The 25,772-nt window shown below is 40.8% G+C and overlaps 1 protein-coding gene across 1 annotated transcript; it reads left to right on the top strand.

Annotated features, from left to right (window-relative positions):
• The first annotated feature begins 3,627 nt into the window (after positions 1-3,627).
• Positions 3,628-25,475, top strand: CAAP1 (caspase activity and apoptosis inhibitor 1). The gene is made up of 6 exons (XM_054397869.1): positions 3,628-3,759; positions 4,753-4,953; positions 6,435-6,519; positions 8,047-8,122; positions 18,362-18,435; positions 24,417-25,475. Exons 1-6 carry the CDS (start codon positions 3,628-3,630, stop codon positions 24,758-24,760), a joined length of 912 nt encoding a protein of 303 aa, XP_054253844.1. The 3' UTR covers positions 24,761-25,475.
• Positions 25,476-25,772: the final 297 nt, after the last annotated feature.

The raw sequence follows: 25,772 nt of genomic DNA, 5'->3' as shown, positions 1-25,772 counted from the left end.
GGGTCTACTCAGACCAGAAGTCAGCATACAATGTAAAATGCCTTACTGAGGAACTGAACAAGGAATCAATACTGGCTTAGGACAGCGCCAACAGCTGCACTTGCCAGGACAAATGGAGACTGTAGTCACAACCTGGGATATGCGAGTCACAAGGTTTCTGTAGTGTTTATTATTATGATGCACCTTGTTCTCATCAGGTCCTGATCTTAATAAGGCTTTTAAAACCTCCTCAGTCATGTTCAGGCTGCAAACAGAAACAGACTAATTTCAATCTGCAAAGCTATTTAATTAAAAGCACTTTACATTGAAATTTGCATTCGTGAATTGTTGCATCCGTTCACTTCTCCATAATGCACTATGCTAAATGATCTGCTGCAGAAGAGCAGTACCACAGATCAGTAATAAATGCTTTAGGAAGTGCTGGTTTCAGCTGCATGAACTTTTTTTTTTATGTAAAAATATTTAGTTAATCTGTCTTAGCTGAATTTGACCTCTTACTACATACTGTGATGGCTCTTCTTTTTTTTACCTCCCTCTATTTAAACTATCAACAAATCCAAAGTCTAGAAACAGTAGACTTCCCCACATTTTCTTCAGTACTGAGCAGGCTGTGAAATTAAATATTCAGCAAGAAGATGTCCTATGCAAACTGTTGGAAGCCTAAAGGAATATCTGGGGATTTTCAGATTTCCTGTTCTCATAGATTTTTGATGTTTATTTGCCATAGGAGTTGCACTTTCCATTTTGGTGGAGAGGTTTCCTCCTAGAATTTCCAATTGTGAAAATTAATTTGCCAGTGTGGACCAGGGCGCTGTTGATCTATACCAAGTGCATGTTGAAAATAAGCAATAATTGTGAACTACCCCCTTTAGACAGTAAATGTTGAAGCCTAACTGTCATAACAATAATGCCACTATTGTTAGAAATAATGTCATCAGCACACCCAGTTAGCTTCTGTAGTCTGTAAGTAGATGCTGTATTTATTGAAAACAGTCTACACAAGTAAAGGTACAGGTTTTGTACAAAGACAGCATCCCAAGCAGCTGTTGGGTATTTGATTATCCCTGACTAATATTTGTCCTGTTGCATGCCTAAGCATATGATGATTAACCTTTTATTTTCCATTTTCATCTCAAACTGTACACTCCTCGTAATTTCCTAATTACATGACCTTTACCTTCTTCAGAGTACTGAGGCTATCATTTTGTGATGATAAATATTTGAGATCTAATTCCACCCAGCCAGCTAATCTAATAACACAGACTAGTCAAGATCAGCTCTGATCTGTGACTGCACTGCTATCCTGCTCTGCAGGGGATCAACACTAACTGAAAAGAGGACAGGTGTTACTTACTAAATTATTCTAACCTTTTTGAAACTGCATTTCCTGTCATGTGGCTGCAGCACTTCTGATGGCCACTATCTTTGTACAACTTGCATTCAGTGTTCTTCTGCCTAAACGGGGCAATACCACCAATGCTGCTGGAAAACCCAACACAGTTTGGAATATATGAAACTGGAAAGCATTGTGAGTCTGGGGAAAACAAACAAACAAAACCACAACAAAAAACCCCAAACCAACCAACCAAACCCACAACAGGCCCAGAAAGGCAAATGGACACATAGACACTCTGGTGCATTAAATAAAAAAAGAAAACATTGGTATGTCACTGCAGAGAAACAGAGGTTCTTAACACAAATTCTTTCTGTCATGAGGGAAATTTGTCTACCTTGGATTTTATTTTAGGCTAACCATTCTCTTTGAATGGCTTTCCCACTACAGCTACTCTTAAGAGCTGAAGGTTGACCAGTGTCCTAATGAATTGTGCAGAGTGGTGATGTGCCTCTAATGGGCTTCACTGGTTATTCCTACTTGTTTGCATCCTGTGAAAAATAGTTTGTGTCACACTTCTGTAATATTCATGAAGTATCACAGAAAAACTAAATTTATTATTGACATTAGAATTCACTGGGATATAGATACTTTTTTTTTTTTATTATAGATATTTCCATGCATGAACCAGTAGAAGTTAGAACCAGTGTCTCAGTAGAAGTTAGCAATACTTCAAACAAAACATTAAGAACAAATTTCAGGAGACAAAAGCTTACAGGAAAACTATGTTAAGGTGTTTATGGTGATAAGTGTGATGGTTTGAAACTGTCTTTTTAATTTTCTTTGCAAAGTTCAAACAGAGAAATCGAAAGAGTGTAAATAAGTCACTATTGGGTGTAAGAAAGCAAGATAATGATTGTTCTAAACACTTCCATTGGATAGATAGAAATGTTTAAGAACTATTACCCAAAACAAAGTGGGGCAGTCTGCACATTCTGCGTTCTGCAGTGGGGGCAGTTGCTGAGCTGTTTGGCTGCTGTTTCTTCTTCTCTTCTGGCTGAAGATAACACACTGACCTTGGCGAGCTAAGTTAACAACTTTTCTGCTTTAGCTAACTCTGCTTTCTGCCAGGGGGGCCTGGGGGGAGGAAGCCCCTGGGAGAGAGGTCCCTTGGGAAAGGTCCCCTTTGGGGGGAAGCAAAGGGAGCTTGGTTGTGTCTTTCTATTGATTGTATATATTTGTAAATGTTGTGAATTTTGTATATTTGTACATATTCATTGCATTTCATCATAGATTGTAGATTTTGCTTGTAAATACAGCTTTCATTTGCTTCCAGACTGAGCTAGCCTGGTTATTGTCGGTGTGGGGGGAATTTCAGCTCACACTGACACAACGAGTAACCTCTTGCTTAAAGCTTCATACTAGGGGCTCAGAACAGCAGCTTTAACAACGCCTAAGCAGGTCTGAGAAGCTAATCCAGAACAACAGAGTAAGCAGAATACAAGCTATAGCAAAGACTAGAACCTGACTAGACAAATCAGCGTTACAGGTTAATTATTTTTTTTTCCCAGGCAGAGCACGAAGAAAGGGACTTCTGACTGGGATGTCCTCGACTGTTGAAACATCCTAGTATCCTAGTATCTCCCTACTAGTGATGGCCTGAGAGGAAATGGCCTGAAATTGTGCTAGGGGCGTTTAGATTGGATATTAGGAAAAACGTCTTCACCTTAAGTGTGGTCAGGTATTGGAACAGGCTGCTCAGGGAGGTGGTAGAGTCACCGTTCCCGGAGGTGGTCGAGAAACGTGAACATGGGACTTTGGGACATGGTTTAAGAGTCATGGTGGTGAGGTTGACGGTTATCTTAGAGGTCTTTCCCAAATGAAACAAACCTTGCGCAGCTCTCTCATAAAGTGATAGCTGCTCATTCCTGCGGAACCTGCGTTAGGAGTCTCATTCCCGCCGCCGGTGACAGCCCCGGCACCCGTTTCTGCGCACACCCGAAATCACACAAGCGTCTCGGTCCCTGCGCCGCCTCGTCTCTGCACAACACGTGAAGAGCCCCGGTCTGGGAGAACAGCAGGGACGCCGGGCAAAGCTCCCGCCGAACGAACCCAACCGACTCCACCACCCCTCAGCGGGAGCGGCGGCTCCAACAGTCCCGGTCGCTCCCCGGCTCCCGGAAGGGGCGGTACCGCTGGGCGAGGCAGCCTATCAAGGCTCTTCCGGAAGCGAGGCGAGCACTGGGCGCGCGGAGGTGGGGGCTGTGGCGGCGGCGGCGGGCCCCGGTGGGGCGATGCCGGGCAGAAAGTCCTCCAAGGAGAAGAAGCGGCGCCGGTCGCGTTCTTGCTGTCCGGGGAGTGCCTCGGGGCCAGGCGACAGCGAGAGGAAGCGGAGAAGCACCGAGTCCAGCCACGGTGGTCCGGAGGTAGCGCGTCAAGGAGAAGGAGGCGGGAGGGCGATTAGCGGCTTTGGCCGCTGCTTTTGTCCGCTCCGCCGCGGAGCGACTGCGCTCGAGAACCACCTCTCCTGACCCGCGCCATGCCCCGGCCGTTGGCAGCGGCGTGAGTTGGCTGTGGGGAGAGTCGGGGGCCTGCCGTTGTGCCCGTCTGTCGATCGGCTGGTCGCGGGGGCTTTTCGCCCCGGCCTGCGGCACAGGCACAGGACCCGATACCTTCCGTCAGAACGGGACAGCTCGCAGCTGCACAGAGAAGCAGACTCGGGCGGGCAGCGGGCAGGGGTGTGCGCAAAAGGACCCCACGGGCCAGGCGGGCAGCGTCGTGGTGCGCCCCGTGCACGTCCCGGGGAGGCCTGCCTGCGTTTTCCCAGATGTAAGAGATGCAGGGATCTGCCCAGAGGTGCCCCGGACCGCGATGCTCGCCGAGCTGTGGGTCTGTTCAGTAGGTGTCGGTAGGCGAGCGGAAAAGCTACCTCAGGATGCACTCCCGAATGACTTGTGGGGCTGTCATGAGCTATTTCTAGCAGTTTTCTTTGAACTGTGAGGCTCTTATGTGTGGATGATCTGATTGTATGCTAGTTCCTTTCTTAGCCAGGCAGGTATGAGGTTAGTGATTGTAATTTCACAGAAAATCAGACAGATTTCTTCTGCCCTAAAGGATGCTTTTGTGTCTAAGCAGCAGGTAGGTATTTGCAGCTAATGTTTCCCAGTTAATATTTAAAAGTACGTTTCGTCTCTTGAAAATTTCCCCTGGTGTGAGAATGGTTTTAGTAACCAAAAATAGAGCTTCTATGGTAAAAGTTGCCTTGCAAACTAAAACACAGTTTGCGAGCTCCAAAGTCCGTCTCAAGACGTACTTTGCAGTTATGATGGGAAAACTACTGCAAGCACAAGTGAAGTTCCTAGTTTCCATTTCAGTTTGCTGAAAAATGTGAAAATCGTGCTTGTCCTCCTTGATTTTAGGAAGCAAAATCCAGCGTGCCATTTGGAGAGAAAGTAGAGGAAGCTGAGGAACCCAGTGATATAGAAGAAGGAGGCTTTGATCTCAGTGTCTCACTCAAACCCGTCAGTTTCTACATCACGGACAAAAAAGAAATGCTTCAACAGTGTTTCTGTGTCATAGGGGAGAGAAAACTGCAGAAGATGCTACCTGATATTTTAAAGGTATTGAAGTACACTTTCTATTTATATACATTTTACAGTCTTGAGTGCTTGTGTTATAAAGCATATTTATTTCTTAACGGTGCCTTTGTGTTTCTTTAAATAAAGATTATATAAAGTCTCTGGAAGTGAGACTTTTAAGAGGTTTGATATAGTTATTCCAGCTTGCTCTTATTCCCCTGCTCAGCCTTGGCTGAACTGCAAGGTGCTTCTTTTTCTATCATCTGCTTCTACTGGTTAGTTATTTGCAGAAGGAGTTTAATAATTGCGTGAAATAAGTTGTGTAGTGATGTTCAGCAATAAATGTGCTGATTTATTCATAGAAGCTGTTTGTGTCAGCTGAATTTATTAAATTAATATATTGAGATAAGACTTTAAAAAAAAACAAACCTTTATTGACAAACAGTTTCTGAAGCTGTAACTTCTGTGGACTTCAGTGGTAGTAGTATTGCTAGAGTTTTACTGGCTTAGACCATATGCCTTTTGAGTCTTGTGGAACTTGCAGAGCTTGGTAAATCTAATTTAAGTTTGCAGCCTTTGCAGAATAAGATGCATATGAAATAGCATTTGTGTGATGTTTGTTGATTTTTTTTTTTTTCCAAGTCATATGATTAATACAAGTGAGGCAGGACTTCTGTATTTTAAATGTGGTGGATTGCATATGGTCTCATCCATTTCTCATCTCTGGGAGAAGAAAATTGGACTAGCCTGGGGCAAGGGCATTACTGAGTTTGAAGGGAAGTTGCCTAGTGGTGTAGAACCAAACCTACAGTAGAGTTGTGAAGGTTACAATATGCTCAGCACTTACCAATTTTGGCAATTCTACATGGTTTTGTAGTTCGTTTGAAAGCATGAAAGAAGTTATGACTTTATTTCACAAAGAGGCCACCAAGTAGTGTGAAATATGTGAAGTTAACTGGAATACCCATAAATTCTGTGGCAGCATGTGGTATGTATCGAACATCAGAAATGGGTCTCAATTTACATAAATAAGTTTCCTTTTTATGTTATACAACCATTGATGTGTTGTCAAGAGCCATTTGTGAACTTGGAATCAACAGATGGGTTCTGGTCTTTGCAGGATTAATTTTGTAGTTCACTTGCTCCCAAGTGAGAGAGAATTAGGAATAATCAGGGCTACAGTTTTTTGCTCTCTCATGCTTCATACACATGGTGCAGTATTCCTCAATATACTGCTCGATGTTGCAGCTGTAGTAAAAACTTAGAGCCCTAGGTCAAAGAGCTGATGTAGTGTATTGTTTATTTTTTCAGAAAAAAGCACACATGCAGCTTCTGGTGCTTGTCAAAACTGAAACACCTACTTGATGTTCTTCAGCAGCTGCATCAGTGCAGCCCTCTATGGGGAAGGGATTGGCAGTCTGAGTTAGCTATTCATGCAGTAGAGTGCAGATACTGCTTACTGTTCATGATTACTTTGTCCTCAGAAATTTTTAGTAGCTTATGGTCTGTCTTACTCATCTTAGAGCTGTTCCATGGAGGAAATCAAGAGGCTTTGCTTGGAGCAGTTGGAGCTATTATCTGAAAAAAAACTGTTGAAGATACTTGAAGGTACAGATTTAACTTTTAGTTACCACTGTTCACCACAGTGTAGTCTGCCTCTAAACTGAATTTTCATTTCTTGCCACTAGCATATATACACACGTACTACTAAGTGTATATTAGTGTGTATATATATGTGCATATAGATTCATAGAATCAATTTGGTTGGAAAGGATCTTCAACATTATTGAGTCCAACTATTACCTAACTCTGCCAAATCTGGTGCTAAACTGTATCTTTTAGCACCACATCTGTGTGTCTTTTAAAACACCTTGAGGGATGGGGATTCAACCAACCTCCCTGGGCAGCCTGTTCCAGTGTTTGAAAACCATTTCAGTGAAGAAGTTTCTTCTAATAACCAACCTAAACCTCCCCTAGTGCAACCTGAAGCCATTTCCTCTCATCCTGTCAGTTGGTACTAGGGTGAAGAGACCAACACTCCCTCACTACAATCCCATCACAGGTACCTGTGAAGAGTGATACTAGTGTATGTGTGTATTAGTATAACATAAATACATAGGGTAGTAATAATATAGTGTGTATAGAAGTGTATGTGCTAGTTTTGATCTTTGAAGCTTGAATTAAATCATCCATTGATTTAGAAGCTATTAAGAACACACTGAGAAAACACTAGCATAATTTTGTTTTCCTTAGTACCCAAACAAAGCTTTTGACTTGATGGGGAAAACAAAGCTAGGACAGTATCATTGGAAATCCGTTATTTTAGCTAAACTGAATGTAAGTTGACTCCTGGTTCTCTGCAGGGGAAATATGAATGTACTGCAATACCAGCTCAATTAGTTATTGCACTGGAGTATTTGATGTGTCGTTAAGGAAGTCTTAGGGGATTTCTCTGCTCTGCTGAGACACATACTTCATGTACTTTGATTAAGAATATGGCACTCCAGCTTTTCAGTATCTTGCTGAATTTCCAATTTGTATTTAAGGGCTGTAAAATTTATTTGTAAAGGTACTGCTTTCTTCTCAATTAAGTGTAACTCTGCAAATCTTGAATGCTGCAGAGTAACTTCAATTAGTTCTGTCTCCAGTGCTTTAGTTTCTTTAGTGTTGCAATAGCAATAGCTATTCTGTTTTCATAATCAGAGAATGCCAGATGTTGGAAGGGCCATCCAGAGATCAAGTCCAACCCCCCTGCAAAGCAGGACCTCTTAAGGCAGGTCACACAGGAACATGTCCAAGTGGGTTTTGAAGATCTCTAGAGGAGACTCCACAACCTCTCTAGGTAACCTGTTCCAGTGCTGTCATGCTCATAATAAAAATATTTTTCCTGTGATTTAGTTTATGTCCACTGCCTCTTGTCTTATCACTGGCTGTCACTGAAAAGAGACTGACTTCAAAAAGGCCAACCATGTGCCTAGCAGAAAACATACAAAGTTTTTCTGTTTTGACTAAATTTAATTTGAGAACATCTGCTTTACCTTCTGCTGATTATAATAGAGATAATTAAGAGTAAAACTAACTATAGTATTAATTATCTAACTTGCCTAATTGTCTTGTTTGAAACTTTATTTCTAGGCAAGGATGGAGCTGATTCTGATACTGATGAGGAGGCAGAAGGAGGAGACGAGACTGGAGGTGAATCAGTCAGTCAGTGAGTAAAAGACAAAACACTTAAAAACTTAATTTAAGAATGCTGTACAATGCAGTGATTTTTCTTGAGAGATTATCAAATACAATGTTGGAAGGCCCAGTTGCTATATCTTTAATTATATCAGTGCTTTACTTGAATGGCAAGGAGCTGTGACTGCTAGAAAGTACTGAATTTATAAACATGCCTTTGTAACTTTATAACACTCAATATATCTTGACCACATAACTTGGTTTCATGGTGGTGTTACCACCCATCCGTTGAGTTTTGGTAACTGAACTCATGCACACTGCTAGCCTGCAGCAGAAGTGATTTTAACTTAGCCCTCTGAGTGAGCTAAAGTAGGTTGTGTGACTCACTTTGCTCAATGAGTTAAGTACATTGCAGTTCAGCTGAGATGTCTCTTCACTTCCACTCTTCCTTCTGGTCCTTTATTCCTGCTCCAGTTGAAGCAGCACTGACAATAACCTGTTTCCCATGCTCTCTCTTAAGGATGTAGTAGAGTTTCAAGAACAGAGGCTTCTGGCTGCTTATTCTTAGGTTAGCATCAGCTTTGTAGAGGCCAACAAGACCTTTTAACCTTTTCTTAAAACACTCCTTTGTTTCTTAAAGACAAGTTTTGTGTAGTATGTTACTAAGTCAGAAAGGCTGAGCTTTCTGACAGTTTCTACGGAAGAGGTGAAGGGGAAGTTACTGGTTATCCTCCACAATGTATCAAATTTTATGAATCTAACTGACTTGCTTGTAGAGGAATAAATGAAAAACTTTCCTGTGTTCATTGCTGACCTGAATGCAGCACAGGTTCAGTGCATAAGATTAATAAACCTCTGAGACAATACAAGGTAATACACCAGTGTTGGGCAGATTAAAGTATCTCTTCGTTGCTGAAATATTAGTTCATCTAGACCTACTAAACAGGGACAAATGTATGGAAAAGGTAAAGATAGTAATCCATATTTTGTATTTGACAGAGACCTGTTTTCTGATACTCTCTTTGGTTCAGAACAAGTTATTGAAGTTACTGAAGTAATTTTATTTTATTTTCTCATCATCCATTAAGCAAATATACTATAAAATGGAGTGATACTAAGTTAAGACTGTGATACAGTTTTTATACCCTCTGGCACTGTTTCTTCTAGGGTTCCTTTTGTAGCTGACTACTGACTGTATCCCACCCTTAGGTCTTTGCTGTCCACATGAGCTACAAATGGTGTCAGTACAACCATTTATGTGGACTAATTTTATTGTTTTGGACATTGCCCTCTGCTGGCTATCTAAAAAAAAAAAAATAAAAATAGCATTCAACCCTAGAAAATACACTGCCAGGTCTCTTTATGTAAAAGAGCCTCTCTTATGTGACTGATGTTTTGCCAGTGAACTTCTGAACAGAGGGAGAAGACAAACTTGTTGACTAGGGAAACCATGAGAAATGACCCAGGATTTTGATTTCTGGAGAAGGTATATATGTGTGGGGTTTTGTTGTTGGTGGTTTTGTTATGTTTTTTTAAGGCCTAGTTCAAAGCTCTTGACTGTTGCAAGATACATGAAGTGTTCTTCATCTTAAAGAATTATGGCAAAGTTAGTGCTGTATGATTTCAGGAAGGTAGTTCTGTGGCTGCAAAACTACTGTTGGGACATATATTTATGATCCAAAGCCACAGTAGAAGCAATAAAATAAGGAAAACAAGCAGATTATACCATTTTTTTAAAACTAGTGGGTATCAGAAGACACTTTTCCCATTTCCCTATTCCCCCAGAATAACCCATTTCCCCATGGCAACTAGGAAAGTTTCAGGAAAACAACCTCTCCAGGGTGTAAATTGCAGCTCAGAAGTCTGCTGTTTTTACACTGTACAGGTAGTATTCCAGGCGTAAGCAGCGAGTAAACCAAAGTGGAAGGATGTTGTCTACCTTTTCTCACAGCAGTCCTGAAGTACAGCAGAATTAAAACTGCCCAAGTTCTTTAACCATTGCTGCAGTTACCAAAGACTGACAAAGCTAGGTCACCTTACTTTGCTGATGAGAAACATGTGAACAGTAAAAAAATGTGTAAGAAACAGAGAAATGTTGACGAAAGTTACAGAGAAGATTACTTCCTCTGAAGAACAGAATGTTTGAGGTGCCCCCTGGTTTTTCAACCATCATGGTAGTTTAATATTGCAAATGCCTTCAGGCTGGCTGGGCAAGATATGCTGCTGTATGAACTGTGGCATGTCTTCTCCTTTTAATACAGCAGGTTAAAAAATGGTGTTCTATACACATAGCTCTCTGAGAACCTTGGCTCTTAGGTTTAGCAGTATGCTTAGTTTAACAATGGCAAAAAACCCAAACAACCACCACTACTACCACCAAAAAACCCAAACCAAAGACAAAAAACCTAAACAGAAACAACAACAAAACCAAAACGAAAAACTAACAAAGACCCAATAACAACAATTCCCCAAACAAAAAGAAAAAACCCCAAACCAAACAACATCAAAAACCACACACAAAAAAATCCTAACAAAAAAATGTAAATCCAAACAAAAAAAAAAAAGGGGGGGGGAGGAAAGCTGTTTTTGCTGATAGAGGAATAAAGGGTTAAAAAAGAAATGTGAAATGGGAAAAAACGAAGATTTTATATTGATCATTAAAGCCCAATGCTTAATAAGTAGAGCAAAATCAGGCTTTCACAGCTGCAAAATGTCACAAGCCCTTTTTAATAAATAGGTCTAATCTTTGGTCATTTAGGTGACCTTTTTTATTTTGCAGTTTGCATGTAAATCCAAGCTTGCAAAACTTAAGATAATTGTTTCAGCCAGAACAGCAAAAAGTCAGTCAACAGCCAAGGAGACTAAAGCTGTATCAGTGAGGAAATGGTGAAAATTGCATAGCTAAGCTGAACTTTGGTTGTTTGTAATCATTAATGTATTTTTAATTATTACCTGAATTTAAATGGATGACTTTTGCCCTGGGAAGAGGAAAGACTTTTCAGAACGAAAAAGGCAGTTCATTTGTTTATATTCTCACTGTTGGTTCTTCCTACTTTGCCTTGATTACTTGGTGATTTTCTTATAAATGACTACTTTTTTTTACTGCATTCTCTGATGCAGTATTAAATAATAAATTAAATAATAAGACATAGAAAATCAAATCAATCAATCCAATTATGCAATGTGAAAGTTTTTTTGGTTTAAATCCTAATGGTCTTAGTTGTTCTCGTAGACATGTAAACATGAAGGGAAAATGGGAATAGCAAGTCAGACTTAAGTAAAAGCAAGTGATTGGAAACACCAGTTTGCTTCTTTCATCTTTTTTTTTTTTTTAATAAATTTGCAATCATCAACCTCTAGCAATATCATAGAATCAGTCAGGGTTGGAAGGGACCACAAGGATCATCCAGTTCCAACCCCCGTGCCATGGCCAGGGACACCTCACACTACATGAGGCTGGCCACAGCCTCATCCAGCCTGGCCTTAAACACCTCCAGGGATGGAGCCTCAACCACCTCCCTGGACAACCCATTCCAGGCTCTCACCACTCTCATGGGGAAAAACTTCTTCCTCACTTCCAGCCTGAATCTCTCCACTTCCAGCTTTATTCCATTCCCCCTAGTCCTATCACTACCTGATAGCCTAAAAAGTCCCTCCCCAGCTTTCTTGTAGCCCCCTTCAGATACTGGAAGGCCACAAGAAGGTCAACTCGGAGCCTTCTCTTCTCCAGACTGAACAGCCCCAACTCTCAGTCTGTCCTCACAGGAGAGGTGCTCCTCTCATATCCATATGTCAGTAGAAATCCAGAATACTTAAATTACTGTATTTGAAGAAACTACGAATGTATCAAAATATAAAGGCTTTCTTGAAAGGGTGTGGTTTGTATTGATTCTTTTTTTTTTTTTTTAATCTCCCAAATAGACAAATACTTATCTACCTTTAAACACCTGCTTCTTGACTAAAAGTAGCATGGATTTAGAGGTGTTTCTCCTGGTGCAGGGAAGACTGCTCTTTTTCTGAAGCTTTGGGATAGTGTTACATCTGTAACTGTAAATTGAACCTTCCTTTTTTCCTGGTACACATAGCCTCATTCTGCCACCAGAACTGGAAGTCCTGAGTCCTTTTCCTAAGGAGCTTCACATGCTTCTGTCAGTGTGTATAACGCTGGCTTTGTTAGTTTGTCACCAGCTTCTTCAGAATTAAGCATTAGAAATCCTGGAATAAGCATGCAGAAGAACTGAAGAAGCAGGGCCCATATTTGTCAATAAAGGGAAATAAATAAAATAGATAACTTATATAATAGTTACTTTATGTAAAAAAAAAAAATATATATTTTGTATATTTATAAATAAAAAGAAATGTTTCATTACTTGTGAGCTCTATGTAGATTTTTGCATTATGCACTTGTCAGATTTTTGTTACTGTTTCTCTGTTACTTCACCTGTAATCAGACTAACAGACCATACATAGCTCATTAAGCTCCTTGATTAGCATCTGTTATTTGAGATGCCTTTCCTGAGGAGGACTACTTAGTAAGGACTCTTTCCTCCTCTCTTTATCTCTCTTTTCCCCCTACCCCCATGCATTCTCTTTTATCATGGAAAACGACCCTTGGAACAAAAATTTTGTGGGAAACTTAAAAGTATTTGGGACTCCTAGAAATATTAGATGTGGAACAGCAAAGGCAAATTTTAATTTGGGAAGGTATGTAATTTTTATGTCAAGAGTAGCAGGCAAGCTTTACTCCAGAAATGTATGTTTCTTAATGGCCACTAAAAGCCCTCTCAGAAAAGTATGAGCATGACTGTATCTCATCTTTACAGGCTACCCTGTAGTCCAGCATGTTGAAATATTTTTTTTTCTGTAATAAAACTTTGCCTGCTGGTCTCCAATACCAATTGCTACTAAAGCTTGGAATTTCAGCCACCAGCATTATACTGCTATTGTCTTAGTATTTAGCTATCCACTCCCTTTCATTCTTTTTTTTTTTTTTTTTTTTTTTACTTAAAAGCAGAAACAAAGCAAAGGGGATGTGAGGGCTGGTCTCTTTTCTTTACTGTCTGTATTAGTTTGGGTTAAATTAACGAGGTGGGAATTATAAAATATAGTTATTCTTATTTTCCCAAAAACCCACCCCAAAACTATGTACCAAACTGATAAAATTATTTACAGGTCCTATTCGGTCCTGAGTTCTTCCAGGATGCTTATGGCAATTTTGACACAATTTAGAGAGTTCAGAGACAGGAAAAGCTATGACATAAAGAGCTTTACCCACTTATAAACTAAAGGCCACCCAATAACCCTTAGGAAGATATGAGCAGGCCAAGGTTTACTCATGAGGATTAGAGCTGGAATTTGGAGATAGTCCCTAGCTCGCTCTCTCTGCTGACAGGCTCCAGAAACTGTTGATTTGTAATCCAATTCGAGGCTCAGGCTTTATCCCAGGGCTCTGGACCAGGCACTCGAAGCAAGGCAGGACACTCGAGATGACAAGGCTTGAAGTGAGGTGAGGCTTCAGCAGATGTGAGCAAGGCTTGAGCACGGAATAGCAAAGCGGATCTGAGCAAGGCAGATCTGAGCAAAAACCCCACAGGCAAGGTCCTGTCCTCTTTGTTCCTTATCCCACGTTGCCCTGTTGTTGTGGCAGGAAGGAGGGGAGAGAAAGGACCTGTCTAGACATCTTAAGGCGTGTCTGGATTTGTACTGGGCCATGTGTCATGGCCTACCACCACAGTATCAAGTGATAGAATGAGAGGAAATGGCCAGGAATTGTGCCTGGGGAAGTTTAGGTAGGATATTAGGAAAATTTTTACTGAAGGGCATAGGAATAGGTTGTCCCAGAAGGTTGTGGAGTCACCATCCTTGGAGGCGTTCCAGAAGTGTCTGATTATGGCACTTTGGGACATGGTTTAATGGCCATGGTGGTCAGGTTGATGATTGGACATGATTATCTTAAAGGTCTTTTCCAACCAAAACAGTTCTGTGATTCCTCTGACCAGCACCCCTTTTCCTGACTTGTGCTGGTGTTGTACCTCACTGTTTGCAATCTGCTGGAGTTGTGGTACCAAAACACCCGAAATCACAGATTTCTGACAGCTATGCAGATAGGTTCAGTGCAGAATCAATGTGCATGGGCCCCAGGTAAGCATTGCACCAGTTTGGATCACGCCAGCATGAAAAGCTAGGATAGGGCAAATCAGAATTTACAGTTTGTCACCAACAAAATGAGAGTCAGCTTCTGCTTTGAAAAGAACGTACTGTGCAAATACTGTTCTGTTAAAAAAACCAGTGTTAAAAAAAACAGTAATAGTGCTGAGTTTGTGTCTTGGAAGAGTGACTTTGACCTTCACTGTCAGGAAAAAATATCTTTCAAGAATGATAAAAAGAGGGAGTGCCAAATTACTGCTGTCACTTATTAGCATGACATGAGAGAAGATGGTATTGCAATTGCATTTGCATATCGTGCCTTAATTGATCAGCATATCTTCTACTCCCATTGTTTGGAGACAAGATGATGTGCTGCCCTTTCTTAAACCCATGCCCTGATACAGATAATTGGGAAGAAGGTATTTCTTAAAAACAAATTAAACAAGATGAGCAAATTACGAGTAAAACTGAACTGTGACCTGAAATGCTTCCCCTTTGCCACAAGATGGTGTGAAATGCCCACCTATGAAATGAAGTAGTGAAAGTTCACCAGCAGTACAGCCCAAACCAATCAATTCTGAAAGAGAAGATACGTGCTATAAAAGTACTTCTGGGTTCTCAAAGTTCTTTTGCTGATGATAGGTAGTCATTAAAGGAGCACAGTTTTGCTGTAATCAGCAACACAGGAAGAAACTTTACAAGTTTTGATGTATGACTTATTCAGTTGATAATTTCTTTTTTATGCAGTTGTTGAAGTGAGCATAGGTAATTTCACAGCCAGTATTTGAACCATAGTGAGTTTTCTGGCAAAGGAGTGATTGTAATTCCTCAGTGAAATTTCATGTTGCAGCTCGAGTGTGAAGCTTAGAGTGTGCTGCTAGAGATGTGAATTTTCTTGCCTACATACTATTTGTGCAAGATCAAGGCTATCTCTAGAAGCACACTGCTGTCCAGTGCAGAGATGACTGCTCAGTTCAAAATGATGAAGCCTGTGTGTGAGAGAGGATGGGGTAAGGCAGCCCAGTCAGCTTTGGCTCTTAGTGATGAGCTGGGCCTGTCAGAACCTTATTTTGGTCATGATTTGAGTGACAAGTAGAATCAAGGGCTGAGACTTGCTTAGAAAAAATTGGGGATAAGAGAGGAGAGAGAAAAGAGAGAAGATAAGTGGACCCATCCAGTCCCGTTGACAGCAGCTGCTCCAAACTGCTCTGCAGTTGCTGGCACTTGGACATACAAGCCCACCAAGCTTATATTCCCACTCTGCTTGCTGCTCAGACCTCCTCGTGCATGCAGGCCTCTCTGATTGCTGCTGCAAACCCATGATCATCCTGTTGGTCTTGTGGGCATCTAGCAAAGCTGTGGCTCCTCAACTTGTCTACTTGCAGACCCTTGTCTCTTTCAGGAATTTGCCCTCTGATCTTACAGGCTGGTACCTGACTCCCAGACCTCTCATCCTACTTGCTAACTAGCCTGAGTTTTGCTGGTGAATACATGCATCCACACTGATGCATGACACTGGAGTTTGCCAAGGTAGTGTGCGCATTTTTTGTTCTTGTCCAGTTGCTGGCAACAGAATCCTGCAGGTCCCTGTGACCTCTGGTCCCCTTTGCAATTGCTGTCACTTAGGCCTACACACATGGATGTGCACATACAGAGGTTAGTGTCCTCTCATATTGTAAAATAGTACAGCAATAGAGTTCAGTAAGAAGGCAGGACAGACTGTTACTTGGGTCCAGGGTTTGCTCATACAAATGTACTGACCAGCAACCTGCTTATGCTCTGTTGGCCCTTTTTGCTCTCTCTCTTTTATTTCTTTCCCTGTGATGTTTTGTCTGAGTTTCCCTTTGTTTCTCCCTTTTCCCACCCTTGGTTCTTCTTCTGAACACCCCATGCTGCCTTACTCATTGCTACACAACCCTTAAAAACATCTGCCAGCAGTCCTGAAATGCACTTCCCCAGCACTCTGTACGGACTCCCTTACTCCCATAGACAGTAATGATCAGCCCATTAGGTGATTTCTTCTGTTGACTGCTCTTGGTAAGTTTCATTTTCAAAAAGCAGGCTGGTTATTTCTCATGATCCTAAGAGCAACTCAGGCAGGGTGGTCCCTGATGAAGTTTCTGGCGTTCCTCTGCTTACCATTTTTCTCTGCTCCTCTCTGGGCTTTTGTGCTATTGGTGACTCACCATTAAATGCAGAGCCTGGTGAACATGACAGTACCATGGAGAACTTGGTGGGATAAGCCTTGCCAAGTGACAAGAAAGCAAAACCTGAAATTTCTGAGAAGTTGTGCTGTGACAGTATCATGGACATATTTAGCTGGTGTTCTGTGCTGGCATCTGGTCTAACCTCATCCAGTAATGGAGGTGAGTGGGGAAATGTTGCTGCCCAGGAGTCTCAAGGCAGGGACCCAGTTAGGCTTTGATCTAAAGCCTTTTGCTCTGGCGTGGAGCCTGGCACTGAGGGTGCCTTCTCTAGGCTGTGCAGGCCCACTGGAGTGGTAATTGTGGTGGGTCTCAGATAACTGACCATGTAGTTATGTGAATGAGTGCAAAGCTTTCCCTCAGTCTGTGCTCTTCTTGACCTACCTGAACTGAACCCGGTAATGTCATGTTTTCCAGTCTTCCTTTTCCCCCCATGACAGCAAGAAGACTGAGACTCAGGTTGATATGTCTAAGCTATCATATATAGCAGACCTAATTTTAATCATTGAGTTCCTGGGCTTTTTTTTACATCTAGCAGGTGAGGGCTCTAATCCATCTTGCAATACCTCTGTGCCTTTATTAGTACAAGACTGGTGACTGGAATAGAAAATAAATGAGCAAACTTTCTTTCTTTGTGAAGTGGCAAAGTTTAAATAATTTTCTGAAGGGGTTAGTTGTATATACAGAACTTCTTGGTCAGCATAGCTATTTGAACATCTAGTTTGTATCCATTCCTTCTCTATCAGCTTTGCCTAGGAATGGAAAGTCCAACATTGAAGGGTTGGGGTGATACCAACCTTGCCTGGTCAGGAAAGTCAGCTGAAAGGATGCACATCATTGAGCTCTGAGAAAAATGCATTGGAGTAAATAGTTTATTTATTATAATGGTAGGGAACAGTACATTTCTCTTTCCTCACTTAAGGTATAGAACATTGAAAAAAAATTGAAATGCACAAAGAGCTACACATTCTCCTTAATTACTGCATACACATTATAGAATTTATGAATGCATGCAATTAATAATATGGCAAACATGAATATTAATAAAAACATTAATAACTTTTTATTAATATGAAAAAATTGTCAAAGACAGATTAAATAGGTTTGGTGTACAGCTGGAATATGTATTTACAGTGGGGACGTACAATATTGAGGCAATACAACAATTTTAACAATTTCAAGCAAACCAGGAGGAGTAACAGAAAGAGAAGAGAATCCCCAGGAGCAATATGGCGCTCGAGCACAGGGGAGACTACTCCCTGGGTTCCACTCAAATCAGGGGGTGCTGCTGCTGAATCCAGTATCTGAAGGGGGCCTACAAGAAAGCTGGGGAGGGACTTTTTAGGCTATCAGGTAGTGACAGGACTAGGGGGAATGGAATAAAGCTGGAAGTGGGGAGATTCAGGCTGGACGTGAGGAAGAAGTTCTTCCCCATGAGAGTGGTGAGAGCCTGGAATGGGTTGTTCAGGGAGGTGGTTGAGGCCCCATCCCTGGAGGTGTTTAAGGCCAGGCTGGATGAGGCTCTGGCCAGCCTGATGTAGTATGAGGTGTCCCTGCCCATGGCAGGGGGGTTGGAACTGGATGATCCTTGTGGTCCCTTCCAACCCTGACTGACCCTATGATGCTATGTCAGCCATGAAGGCTGTAAGGGTGCCATGCGGTCTTCGATGCGGGTCTGGCTCCAGCAGGACGGCGAGCTGTTCTACCACGCGATTCCGCGAAGGGCTCTTGCGTCCTCATGGGAAAGATCTCAGGTGCTTAGTTTAGCCCTCTCTGTTCCCTTTGCCTTTACTCATACTATAGCTGGCCTATTGGCCTACCACCGCTACAAAATTTCTTCAGCTTGAGTAAATGTTTCTTAAAAATATTTCTTAAGTTGTAAAATATGAGGACTACAATGTCATCTTCTTTGTTTTCAGACAGGACAACAGTATAGATTCTACTTCTTCTCTCAGAGAAGACAACAAGCTGGAAAGTCAGGAGTCAAAACAAGGTATGTAGTGGAGAAAGCTGGAATTTTGTTTCCTGGGGTGACTAATTGGGCAGTGACTAACTCCATTTTTGAGAAATTTGGGGGCTAGAAGCAAATTGCAGCTCTTCAAAGTTTGCTAGTTTAGCTTCTGGAACATGACTGAAGCTCTTACAAGGCTCACTTGCCTCTTCATATCTAATTTTTCTGCTGAAGAGGAACTTCAGTCATATCAGGGTCTTGGTAAGCAGGTGATTGCTAATACTGCTATCACCATATGGTGAATTCCTTGACTCAGTTTTACTTTCTATTGAGATGATCACTGGAGTCTACAATACTCTTGATTTGACATTCATAGCCGTTCATTACTAAAGTATTTTTCTGCCCAAGGTCTGATTGTAATTAATAATTTTGTTCAGTCCTGATATATGACACTTTGTTGTGCAGAGTCAGGTTCCAGGGAATGGTACTTAACACCCACTACTCCTGATAGCTGGCACATTTCACTTGAAGTCAGTGCCAGTGGAAGTACACACTCAGATCTTTGGATCTCTCAGGATGAACCTTTTGTCATGTACCTACATTCTCTCTTTTGAAATGAAAAAATGCAGGGGGTGAGGCATTCAGGTACTACAGTGATTGGCAAAGTAGAAAAACCAAGAGTAGGTACTTCTGTGGTACACATTTGAGTACCTGTTGTGTAAGGAAACAGTTTCCTTAAGCTACAGCAGGGTTTGGTTCACTCTAATCACTAAATCAGCACCATGTCACAACTGGCAGTATTACTTTGTGGATGCAGCACTGGGATTGTAGGTGTTTTTTTCTCAGTCTGTTTATTTTCATATGCAGTAACATAGAAATAGCTTTTCCAATCAAAGAATGTTGCAAATTCTTGCAGCCTGTATTTCTCTTCTGCAAAGATTAACATTATTTGCTTCCTGCAACTCCTATTTCACAATTCAGAATGTTGTCTACAAGATGTCTCTAGGAGTAGCTTTGTGATTTTTTTTCTGTAGTTATTACAGAGAGGAATTAATCCTAGAAGAAAAGAGTCATAATAGGAACATCAAAGGAGCAGTTTGCTATGGCTTTGTGAGGAATGCCTTAAATGTTCTTTGTTACACTATATGGAGTGACCTTAGAACTGACAGATTTCCTTCAGATCTCTTCCACTTTTGTATTATTAAAGGGAATTGATGACTGTTGCAGGTGATTGCTTCAGGTTTTTTTATGACTTAATCAACCAGAGTATACTGATGGCTTTGGGCTATAACAGTGGCTCCACTCAAGACATTATTAGCTTTAAAGAGCTTTTGAGAATATCAATATAAGCGTAAAAACATAACTAATCACTTGCTGAGCTGCAGCCTGTGATGCAATAGGGAAGAATGAGAGGGTAAACAAAAGTGCGTAAAATAAAACTAAAAAATAGAATTAAATATGCTAAAATAAACTTTGCAATTGTGGTTGAAGGAAAAAGTGGAAGTTATCAAAATAATAAAGGTAATGAGAAATGCCAACCATGATCTTTGTTACTGGCTGAAATCTCAGCTGTGAAAGAAGGAAATAAAACCCCTCAGATAATTAAATATCTGTAGGCCCATGAGCTTGTAAGAACACTGTATTACACAGTTCTGGAGGCTGCAGATTCTGAATGGAACCTCAGATGGCTTTGCCCAGTTTCTTGGTCCATCCTAATTCTGAGACAGACAGGAATCATTGTTCATATTGGGCTTCTGCTTAATATGTCACCAGTACCAAAAGGAATTCTTTGGTGGGTTGACTCCAGCCAGCAGTAGGTGCCCACCAGCTGCTGAATTACTCCTCCCCCAGTGTAGTGGAGGAGACAATCAGAAGAGCAAACGCAGGAAAAAGCTTATGGGTCAAGATAAAGACAGTTTAATAAGTGAAACAAAAGCTGTGCCCTAGAACAAAGCAATATTTGGGATTTGTTAATTACTTCCCATTGACAGCCAGATTTTTAGCCCCTTGGAAAGCAAAGCCTTGGCATACACTAGAAGTTGCTTGGGAAGACAAATGCCATAGCCATGAACATCCCTTTTTCCTCCTCCTTTCCTTGAGCTGTTATTACTGTGAACATGATGTCACATATGGTGGACAATATCCCTTTGGTCAGTTGGACTGGCCTGTTCTGGCTGTGTATCCCTCCCAATCTCTTGCCCACCTCCAGACTAGTCATTGTGGAGTCAGGGTAAGAAACAGAGAATACCCTGAGCCTTTGCAGGCACTGTCCAGCACTGGTGTGTTGTCAGCAGTTTCAGATACAAGTCCAAAACCAGTGCCTTACAGGCTGCCATGAAGAAAATCAATTCTATCCCAGACCCAGTACAAAGTCAGTTTCTCTTTGTGTTGAATTAGGACAGAAACACTCTGTGAGGTTAACTTGCAGGCTTTGAACTGTGATATGATGCACCTACTTTTCTGGTCAGTGGAAAAGCTGCTTGGTTGATCAGCATGTTAGGCAAATGCTGACTGAAACCGTGGAGCAGGATAGAGTAATTTCCATTTCTTAATCCTGTTGATTCCCATTTCTTTTGATCTTCCATGTACTTTGTGTCCTGCAAGGTAAAGTTAAAAAGATAATGTTCAAAGTTGATTTGATAGTGTAGGAAGTAGGTAAAACTGCACCTGAAACTGAAATACTAATCTTGTCACAGTGGGAAAAGGGCAAAACTACTTAGGAGTGAAGGAGGCCCCTGATCCAAGTACTTTACATGCACTGCTGTGAGGAAGACTTCTGTAGTTTTGGGATCATTTCTGGTTTAGGCTTTCAGTATTTATTGCTTGAAACTTGTGATTTACCTCACAAAAAAACAGAGACCAAAAACTCTCTGTAAACTCATCAATATTGCTTACTCTGCATTTTCCACAGTATAATTTGCTTTCTGTCAGCTCTGACTAAAATGTTGGAGGTGCCATATGTGTTAGTTGTACATGTTCCCATATGTGCTGTATTTACCAGTATGATCACCACGTTGTGCAATCCAGTAAGCCAGTGTTATCAGGAACTAGATTGATAATTATGTAAGATGCTACATCAAGAGTGTGTTCTCAGTCAGGGTTACACAGAGTATTCCTAAACCAGAAGTACTGTGACAGATTATAGCCTTTCCTTTTTCCTCCTTTTTTTCCCCCACCCCCTTTTTTTTAACTTCTCCCCTTTTTCCCCCCATCTTCTCCCCTTTTTCCCCCCATCTTCTCCCCTTTTTCCCCCATCTTCTCTCCTTTTTCCCCCCATCTTCTCCCCTTTTTCCCCCCATCTTCTCCCCTTTTTCCCCCCATCTTCTCCCCTTTTTCCCCCCATCTTCTCTCCTTTTTCCCCCCATCTTCTCTCCTTTTTCCCCCCCATCTTCTCTCCCTTCCCCCCCATCTTCTCTCCCTTTTCCCCTCCTTTTCCCCTTTCCTCCCCTTTTCCCCTTTTCCCCTTTCCCCCCCTTTTCCCCTTTCCCCCCCTTTTCCCCTTTCCCCCCCTCTCAGCCCCCTTTGCTCCCCTCTCGGCCCCCTTTTTCTCCCTCCTACCCTTTTTCTTCTCCCCTCTTCCCTGTTTTATAAGCAGAGAAAGCTGTATTTATAGCTTTCTTAGTAATCAGTACTGATTTTTTTTCACACCCTCAGGATAGCAGAAATGTCATAAGCCCCAAGAAAAATAGATTTTTCCTAAGGTTTTTCTGCATTGCTTATAATTAAAATGCATGCATGAACCAGGAGGGGTTTTCGGATGTTTTTTAAACAGGCAATATTTTTCTAACTTTTTTTTTTTCCTTTAAAAACAAAAGTGGTCTCTTTTGAGGTTGGTTGATTAAACTGATTTTGAACAAGGAACAATTTAATTTTTCCAATACATACTCTAGTACTGGTCTTTGAACAGAATTTTCCCCTCCTGCAAATGGGTTTGTCCAAAAAACTCAAGGAGAAAATAGAAACCACTCTGTGGATGGGGAGGTTTTTGCACTTCACACTGGTGTATTCAAGCGTGCTTTAAAGCAAGTGTCTTCTTGCTGCTTTAAAAAATATTCCCAGTACAATAAAAAAGGCACTGAAATATTAAAGTGTAAAACAAAGACTTCTAAAAATGTGGTTTCAAAGATAGTTTACTCATTTTTGAAGGAGGAGAAAATGGTTTGGTTTGGATCTGAGATCCACATCAAAAGAGCATTCCTACTGAGAAGAATTATTCCAAAATTATTTCTAGGAGTTTTCCAACATGAAAGCATTAAATCTGAGTATCTTGAGCAAAAAAAAAGGGCCAGTGATAGGAAGATAATTAGCTAACACATTGTAATGTATTAAAATCATAGGTCTCTGCTGTGTTAGACTGAATTATCAGTGATTTTTTTTTTTAATGTACTTTGAATGTCAGTAAGATTTTGATTGCCTGATACTAAAAAAGAGCAATTCACAGAGGAAATATTTGCTTGGCTTTCCAGTATGTGGGTTGTTCTATTCCTGATGAGCAATGCTTACAAATCAGTACTTCTAGCCCTGCAGATCTGAGGTTAAGGAACCAAAGGATGCTATTAGCAATTCCAAAATGAAATTAACCAGTTGCTAAAATGGAACCTTTTAAAGCCAGATGTCAGCTTACTGATTTTAAAAGTCAGAGGGTCACAGAATTGTTTAGGTTAGAAGGGCTGTTTTTGAGATTATCAAACCCAATGCCCCTGCTCAAGCAGGTTAGTGAGAGCAGGTTGCTCAGGACCACCTGCAGTCAAGGTTTGAATACGTGGAAGGATGGAGACTTCACAGCCTCTCTGGGAAAGCTGCTCCAGTGTGTTTGACCACCCATAGAGTTAACAAGTTTTCATGTGTTCAGAAGGAATGTCCTGTGTTTTAATTTTCACCCATTATCAGTAGTCTCATCTGTGTGCAGTATGGAGAAGAGTTTCACTCCCTTGTCTCTACCATATTTTTAAAGGAGAATTAAAGAAAATAATAATAAAAAAGCTCTAGGTTTGCAATACTGTCTGAATACATATTCAGGAAAGATTCGTTTTGCTATATGGAAGACTAAAGTAGCTTGTAAAGGAGTGTAAACATTCTTTTCATCTTCAATGTATGCAATTGTTTGTATTTCAAGACCACAGATCTTTATCTCTAAACTCTCATTTTTAATTAATATGCAGCCATAGCTGTGGATATGGTACTAACAAAAGCAATCATAAAACCTTTAGAATCAGTAACTATACTATCATGTGAATATAAATTGTTCATTTTAAGCAGGAACCAATCCTACTGTAAGTTGCATGGATACAAAGGTTGGTAAAGGACAAAGAATTTCTGAGGCCAGTGTGTCAAAAGCAATATCCTTTCTGTATCCACAACTTGAGAAGAGTTACCTCAGGTTCTGATAGAGTTCTGTTTTCATTTCATTGCACTGCCTTTTGTAATTATTTTTTTATTCTCAATAAGCTCCCAATTTTAGCCATCATTAAAACCAGTGCCATAACCTCCTCCATGTTCTTACTGAGTTAAATGCATCTAAAGTACTTGTGATAAATTCTGAAGACTTGCACTGTAAGTGGAATTTCCATTAATTTTTCGTGCTGTGCCTGACTATAGTGTCCAACTTTTTTAAAAATAGTGTTAAAATTTAATTCTCCAAACTGTGTTTTGAAAGCTAAATTTACTCTAAAGGTCGCAAACAATAACAAATTTTGCACTGCAGAGGCTTCCTTGTGTTATAAAACCTTAAGACATTTTAATTGGGAAAATAGATCATGTAACTCCATAGGATAGAATAGATTTTCCTGGCACTGTTGCTTTGCTACCAGCAAAATTGGCATAAAAATGTATTAACACTTGTCTAAATTAGATCAGCCTCAAAAGTTGGAGGAGAAAAAGAAGAGGAATGAGTGGTCTTAAATTCACAGGTGGTTTTGTCACTCTTAATCTGCAGAGGAACACTTTAAGCAGAAGCAATTTTGTAAGCTGAAGGAAAAATGGCTGTGTTAGGTTACTGTATGATTGTTATCTTTGTGTTACAGGCAAGGGAGAAGACAGTGATGTCCTCAGCATAAATGCAGATGCATATGATAGTGACATAGAAGGTCCATGCAATGAAGAAGATGGCCCAGATGTGCAAGAGAACACTGTCAGAAGTGGAGCTGGTCAGATAGATGACCTTCAGAAGGACATAGAGAAAAGCGTGAATGAGATACTGGGGTTGGCAGAATCCAGCCCAAAGGAGCCCAAAGCAGCAACCTTAGCTGTTCCTCCCTCAGAAGATGTTCAGCCATCAGCACAGCAACTGGAGCTTCTGGAGCTTGAGATGAGGGCCAGGGCTATTAAGGCTCTGATGAAAGCTGGTGATGTGAAGAAGCAGCCCTGAGATTGTTTAGACTTAACTTGCAGCATTTGCTTTAAAGGATGTGTGATGTCTGTTCTCCTCAGTGTTGGAGTGTATTTGGGTTGGGTATGACATTCCTCCTTCAAACCCTATTGTGTATTCTGACCTGTGACTTGAGCTTGTTGATAGCTGGTTTCATTGCCTTTAGTGTGCTGCTTCCATGGGATGCACGGAGTGGTTTGATGCTTCACTGAGATCGTATCCCTCTGTGCTGCTGGGTTATCTCCTCAGAGAATCACACAATATAAAGACCTATGCCAGGAACCTGATGCCTTCCAGAAAGGTTAGGAGAATCAAATTCATTATAGCCCCGTGGTTAGAAATTATCACTTATTTTATTTATTAGCAACTTTTTAACTTTGTGAGGAACTTGATTTATATTTCATTTCATTTCAAATAGCATTTTGAAGAGGTCTTTTGTTGTGTGATTGCCTTAGGCAGTCTGTGATGGGATTCGAGATTGCTTATTTCTCCTTGGGGCCCAGCTCATCATCGTGTAGCTATTCTAGTTAAAATGAATTATGTTTCACTTTAGACCATACTTAATTTTTAGGAAGGTGAAATCCTAAAGGGAGGTATCTTCCCTTTCAAATAAACAGTTGAACCATGTTGTTTTCAGAGTTATGAAAGTGCCTGCAAGTGACAAATACCAGAGATTTTATACTGTTTGGTTGTCTTCTGTGTCATAAATGAAATAAAGAAAACTGGGTTTTATCTTGACTGTGAAATTTTCTTCTTTGGGGTGTTTTTTGTTTGTTGCTTTGGTTTGGTTTATAATGTTTGGCATTTTAGGGCAATGCAGCAAATCAGAATCTCAGTGTATTTTTTTAAGAAAAGGTACTTATTTATTATATAAGGTTTTTAAATAATTTCAAATAATATCCATTTCAAGGGTATTTGTTTACAAATTGTATTATGAGGTTAATTTTCCTGCTATAATGTCATTCAACAATTAAAATAATTCTGATTTAGTGTAGAATTAGTGCTGGTTTTA

Source organism: Indicator indicator, chromosome Z (genome assembly GCF_027791375.1).
Source record: "Indicator indicator isolate 239-I01 chromosome Z, UM_Iind_1.1, whole genome shotgun sequence".
NCBI lineage: Eukaryota > Metazoa > Chordata > Aves > Piciformes > Indicatoridae > Indicator > Indicator indicator.
The sequence above is the reverse complement of the archived record's forward strand: the minus strand, read 5'-3'. Positions and strand labels throughout refer to the sequence as shown.

Excerpts from the sequence above, each read along its gene's own strand:
- CAAP1 (XM_054397869.1), top strand. The coding sequence starts at position 3,628 with ATGCCGGGCAGAAAGTCCTCCAAGGAGAAGAAGCGGCGCCGGTCGCGT. Across the intron at positions 4,954-6,434 it reads TGCTACCTGATATTTTAAAG|AGCTGTTCCATGGAGGAAAT; the intron begins GTATTGAAGTAC and ends TACTCATCTTAG. Across the intron at positions 6,520-8,046 it reads ACTGTTGAAGATACTTGAAG|GCAAGGATGGAGCTGATTCT; the intron begins GTACAGATTTAA and ends CTTTATTTCTAG.